General features: G+C 33.8%; 1 protein-coding gene across 1 annotated transcript in view; it reads left to right on the top strand.

Annotated features, from left to right (window-relative positions):
• The first annotated feature begins 582 nt into the window (after positions 1 to 582).
• The window catches only part of LOC108457236 (myosin-8-like), a 28,659-nt gene continuing 23,241 nt past the window's right edge, over positions 583 to 6,000 (top strand). Inside the window, exons 1-6 of the mRNA XM_017756189.2 lie at positions 583 to 723; positions 2,335 to 2,478; positions 3,898 to 4,043; positions 4,118 to 4,277; positions 4,439 to 4,497; positions 4,597 to 4,756. Of these exons, the coding sequence (XP_017611678.1) occupies positions 583 to 723; positions 2,335 to 2,478; positions 3,898 to 4,043; positions 4,118 to 4,277; positions 4,439 to 4,497; positions 4,597 to 4,756 (810 nt within the window). The remainder of the gene's footprint in view (positions 724 to 2,334; positions 2,479 to 3,897; positions 4,044 to 4,117; positions 4,278 to 4,438; positions 4,498 to 4,596; positions 4,757 to 6,000) is intronic.

The following is a 6,000-nucleotide window of genomic DNA, read 5'->3' as shown; positions in this document are numbered from 1 at the left end:
CTATCTTTTTTTTTAAAGTTCATTATGATTATACCCTTTTTTTTATGAGAGAAAATTAGTTTTCTTTAACTAATTTCAGTTTCTAGAGCCTCATTTCTCTTTTTCTTGGTAGTCAGGATTCTTGATAGATAGTAATCTGGAAATTCTTATTTGAAATCAATTGAAAAATAGCACTATTGGAATTTTCTTAACGCAATTCAGTCAATAATTTTCCCACAGCAGTGTGAGCATAAAATACTAGCCTCGTGTGAAGCAGCTAGCTTAGTAGAACTTACGGCAGCTTAGGGTGTTGACAGCCTTAGCCCTGTCTTTTAAGAGTTCGTTTTATTGACTTGAATATGTGATTTCGAAGTAAAAAATTAATAATGTTTTACTTGTTAATTGAAGGATGTTACAAAATTATTTTAGATAATTATAGGGTGAGAGAGATGCAGAAAAACCAAAGAACAGAGGCATTGGATGGTGGTCAGAAGATGCACTGTATAACCCTTTTGCTAGCCCTATATATCTAATTGCACAATGCAACTTAATTTTATGTTAATGAGTCTCTATTCCTTCACCTAGATATGCTGATGATTCGACATGGTGTCACAGGTTGCTCCATCCAATATTATTGCTGGATCTATTGTTTGGGTGGAGGACCCTGAGGTAGCTTGGATAGATGGGGAAGTTAAAGAAATTAAAGGGGAAAAGATTACAGTAAAATGTACATCAGGGAAACTGGTGAGTGTTTGTTATACTCTTTTTATTTTTTATGTTATGGAAGGACCAAAATATAATATTTTGATTACCTTTTATTGCTAAATATGTTAAACTTCCTTCCAACAATAGTCTAGATGCAAACCAATGATTTGCTTATTTCATGAAGGATTTTTTGCTTTGTTTCTTGCGGTTATGAAACTTGTTTATGTTTATTAAACGGGAATCGAAGACTTGGCATACAGAAAATCACTATCATCCTAGTTTAATGAACTTGGACGTTCTAAATTATATTACTGAATTTCCTTCACGAGATGATATGATTTTCATTATGTTTTGTGAATATCTAGAGATTAGGCTAAACAATATATCATTCCATAAAAAAATACAAATGTGGCAAACGTGGAAGACTATAGAAGATGTTATTGGTCTTCTAGTACTTGGTTACCAATGGTTTACCATATGTTACAAGATAAGTTGGTGGAATTTAGTTTAAGCTGGGATTTCTTTTGACTTTGTTGATAGGATACTTTTAGGTAAAATAAGATATAAGCACATGTAGAGACCTAGAAATGAAACCTTCTAACTTTTGAGTTTCGTCTAGTTTGCTGCTCAAAATTACTTTGAGACCATTATGCTAGTGTTGACATATAAGTTAAACCCCCTAATGTTTTACTCATAATTTTTTTTTTTGTATATATATATAGTGCCATCGTATCTAATGTGATGGACTGTGGCAATAGACGGGCTCCTTTGTTAAGTCATATATAGTGTAGGGTGTTAATTTTTTGTAGTTGGAAGTGCAAGGAGGTGTTAGCATTTTGAATCAAATGTGGGTAGTCTTGCTAACCCTTCAAATTAGGGGATATTGCTTATGCTTGGTTTTTGGGTTAGAAAGCAAAATGTAATTTTTATTTTAAAATATGAGCTAATGCTGAGAAATTGGAACTATTTAAATGTGTAAGGCTACATGAGATAATAATTTTTTTGAACAGAAAAAAGGGTGGTAGAACGGATAAATGCATGTTGATCATGTATCATTTGTGCTAAATATGCACTAGGAAGGTCATTTTACAGCTCTTGTTGCATAACAATTCATGTTGGCTGTCCAGATATTCAACTGTTCATTTCCTGCAAAAGAATAAATAAATAAATAAATAAATGAATAAATAAAAGAGGCTTTCCATTCATTCAAAATACTGCAATAAGCAAACTAATCCTAGATATGTTTTATGCTTTAGAGAAGGATCTATTATAGTGATTATTAAGGAATTAAGAATAGGATCTTCACTGGAGCAGTAACTTCAAGAAATATTAGGGCTCATAATATTCAGCTAGCGTATAATATGGTAAAGACAACAAAAGGCTTGAATTGTGGATTTTTCCTCATATTTACTTTTATTCTTACTTTCTTCTAGGAGGTCATGCTTCATTGTTGCTGCTGGTTTAAAACTTCTTGTTAAACTTTTCTTGTGTAAAATCTTTCAATGGTAAAACATATGCCTTCAGATTATGGACATGGTTCACTTTCAGCAATAGGCATCTTTCTTCAAGCTCTAATTTTCCTTCACTATATAGCATGAAATCAGAGTCTGAAAGGCTTTTGGCTTTTTCATTCCCTTTTACCTTATGTAGGTTGTGAGGAAGACATCTAATGTGTATCCAAAGGACCCTGAATTTCCTCCCTCTGGTGTTGATGATATGACAAAGCTAGCATATTTACATGAACCTGGAGTTCTGCAGAATTTAAGATGTCGATTTGATATTAATGAAATATATGTAAGTATATAAGACGATTTGCATCCTGTTATCCATTTCATTTTATTGTTAAAATGTTTAGAGTTGGCACGGGTTTCTCAATGTTGAGAGAGAATCTTTTAGAGAAAAAAGAGTTTTTATTCTGTCATTTTTGTTAGTTACAATAGGCTCTATATGTACATGGTAAAAATCCTAAAACAAGAAACAACCACAAAGCATGATATCAAGCCCTTATAATGGGCACAAAATACAACAAATACTCCTAAAATATCTCTACCAAGCACCAGTTCACATCCCTTGATTTTCACACCCCCTCAAGTTGGGCTATGAATGTCTATCATGTGCTACGTGGATTTCAAGTTCTTGAAAATATTTTGAGGTAATGCCATTTTAACAATGTTTGTAATCTGGTGACATGTAGCTAGGTAGACTATTAATACAATTGGTGGCCCTAGCATTTTTAATTGTCCTCCACAAGTCCAATATCTGAAATGCACACATAATTGGGAGGAATCAAGCAACACAATTGGTGGCTCTTGTAAACTTGTATGTAGCAATTTACAATCAAGATTGAGCACAAACAGTAATGCACCACAAATTATATCCTTAGTAGTAATAACTGAAGTTGTACCAGCCACCTTAGGGAGAATGATGAGCAATAAGTACCAATGCATTATCACAACATGGACTATATTTATGAAAAATAGTGAAATCTCTTGCCTTATGATTGAAAGTCCTTGAATCCAAAAAACCACAAGCTAGTTTTCCCATGTCTAATACTTATAGTAATTGGATAATTACCATTTTGTGCTATTGAGATTCTCAGGTTGAAATTATCTCTAAGACTGAGTTTCTTCTGTTGTTCACCATGGCTGATTTTAGGATTTTTGTTGGTTTTATCTTTTTAGGAATGATTCCGAACCTGCTCTAATAACAATTTGAGAGTGGATTTTTTAGAGAGAAAAAAGTTTTATTCTCTATCATACGGTTTCGTTAGTTACAATAGCCTCTCTCTATATACTTGCTAAAAATCCAAAAACAGGAAACAATCACAAAGCATGTATTAAGTCCCTAATAAAGGGCGCAAAATGCAGCAATTTCTCTTAAAATATCTTTACCATCATTAGTAAACAAAACTTACTCCTAAAATATCTCTGCCAAGTATCAGTTAACATCCTTGATTTATAGACTTGATTATTTGCTCCATAGCATGTTTGTCAGATTGCATTCCTTTTCTACCTTGCTCAATTTAGTATGAATTTATGGAACTATTTACTCAGATTAGTTATTTCACATCTTGTTTCACACATTGCAGACCTTTTGAGCATGGTTTATGATGTCCAAGTGTCAACATATGGCTTTAATTTGTTGCACGGTTGTTCCATTTTTATTCATAATGCATTGTTTTCTGAAGCTAAATGTGTTGATGTGTTATTCCAGACCTACACAGGAGGTATATTGATTGCTATAAATCCTTTTCAAAGATTGCCACATTTATATGAAAATCGCGTGATGGAAAAATACAAAGGGGCAAATGTGGGTGAACTTAGCCCACATCCATTTGCTATTGCAGATTCTGCCTATAGGTAACCTGTTTTTGTGTTCTCTTTTCTTTTGCATTGTTTATGTGCATTATTAGTGTAATAAATGTCGCAAACAGACAGATGATTAAGGAGCAAATAAGCCAAGCAATTTTGGTAAGTGGGGAAAGTGGAGCTGGTAAAACAGAGAGTACAAAGATGCTTATGCAGTATCTAGCTTTTATGGGAGGGAGAAATAACAACACAGGGGAACGATCTGTGGAGCAAAAGGTCTTGGAGGTATCTCAAACTCCATAACTTATTCAGTTTTGCAATATGTGAAATTGATCAATTTGATGTTGCATTCTTGGATGTGAGGTTCCCCCTTCCCCTTCTTGGAAACTAAGATTTCTTGAATAAAAGTATTCTTTGTCATATCTTTTTTGTTCTTACCTTTGTAGTCGAATCCTGTTCTAGAAGCATTCGGGAATGCAAAGACTGTCAGAAACAATAATTCAAGGTTGGAAATCTTTTCTCATTATTCATTCCTCGTGTTTGTGCAAGTCTCTTGATTTATTTGATGAAAGACTACCACTGATTGAATATAATGTAATTTTAGTCGCTTTGGCAAGTTTGTGGAAATTCAGTTCGATGGAAGGGGGAGAATTTCTGGAGCTGCAATAAGGACTTATTTGCTTGAACGATCTCGTGTTTGCCAAGTGTCTGATCCAGAGAGAAACTATCATTGCTTTTACATGCTTTGTGCTGCACCGCCAGAGGTAAAAGTTTCTCTAAGTTTTAATAATTCGCAACTAGTTTAAGATGTTTGTTTTAGAAAGACATTAAGAAAGTGAAACATGTCTAGAACCTAGGATCAAATAGGGAAGGTTCATGGGGGATACACCAGCATTTTTCATGAATAGACTAACCAAAGATGTTAATGGGGAAAAGGATGTCAATGCTAGTGTGATGCGGAATAGGATGGATGATTTATTAACAAGTGTTAAGAAAGAACTTGGTGAATCAAAGGGCATGGCTCAGCCATATACGAATGCATCATGGTGGAATGAGGAAGCAAACAAAACTATTAAGAACAAATGAATCTATTGAAGAATCTTATATATGGATGCAATGAGTTTTGAGAATAAAAATGTAGCAAAGGAGACCAAGAGAGTTGTAAGGGAAACTAGAGTGAGAGTCTATAAAGGCATTTCTGACAAATTGAACTTAAAAGATGGAGAGGTATATTTATAGTCTTGATTAGAGGAAGGAGAAAAAGACTAGATTTAGGAACTAGTAGGTGTTCAAGGATAACAATCTTGTGGTCCTCATTGAAGGTTGAAGAGATTACAAGGAGATGAGGAAATATTTTGATAAGCTCCTCTTATAGTCTTGAATATATTGTTAAAGGACATAAATTGCAATTTTATGTGGATAAGGCCTTTTGAGGTCAAAGGCCTTGTTGTCAAATGAAGATTGGAAAAATAGTGGGTTCGGATGCAATTCCCATCTATGTTTGGAAATTCACCGGTGATGTTAGGGTTGAGTGGTTGACAAACTTATTTAATAGGATATTGAGAAGTGATTAGATGCTTGATAATTGGAGGCAAACTACCTTGTTGCCTTTATATAAAAACAAGGGCAATGTTAGTTTGTTTTCATGCCATGAGATCCACCATTGAAGTGATTCATCTTTTGAAACAAATCATTGAGCGGTTTAGAGTGTCATGGTGAGATTTGGACATGATTTTTGTTTATTTAGAGAAATCTTATGATAGAGTACCTAAAGGCATTCTTTGGTGTGCTTTGAACATGAAGACAGTTTCTTTCAAATATGTTAGGATAATATATGTAAGAGGATGTAGTAATTAACATAAGAACTAGTGGTGGATTTACAGATCAGTTTCTGATTAAAGTAGAGGTGCATCAAGGATTGATTTTGAGTCTTTTTCTCTTCGGAATATTAATGGATGAAATAATGAAAGTCATTCCAAATTAAACAACTTGATAAACAATAAAAGCT

The sequence above is a fragment of the Gossypium arboreum genome, chromosome 9 (genome assembly GCF_025698485.1).
Source record: "Gossypium arboreum isolate Shixiya-1 chromosome 9, ASM2569848v2, whole genome shotgun sequence".
NCBI lineage: Eukaryota > Viridiplantae > Streptophyta > Magnoliopsida > Malvales > Malvaceae > Gossypium > Gossypium arboreum.
Note: the sequence above shows the minus strand (reverse complement) of the source record. Positions and strands in the feature narration are given on the sequence as shown.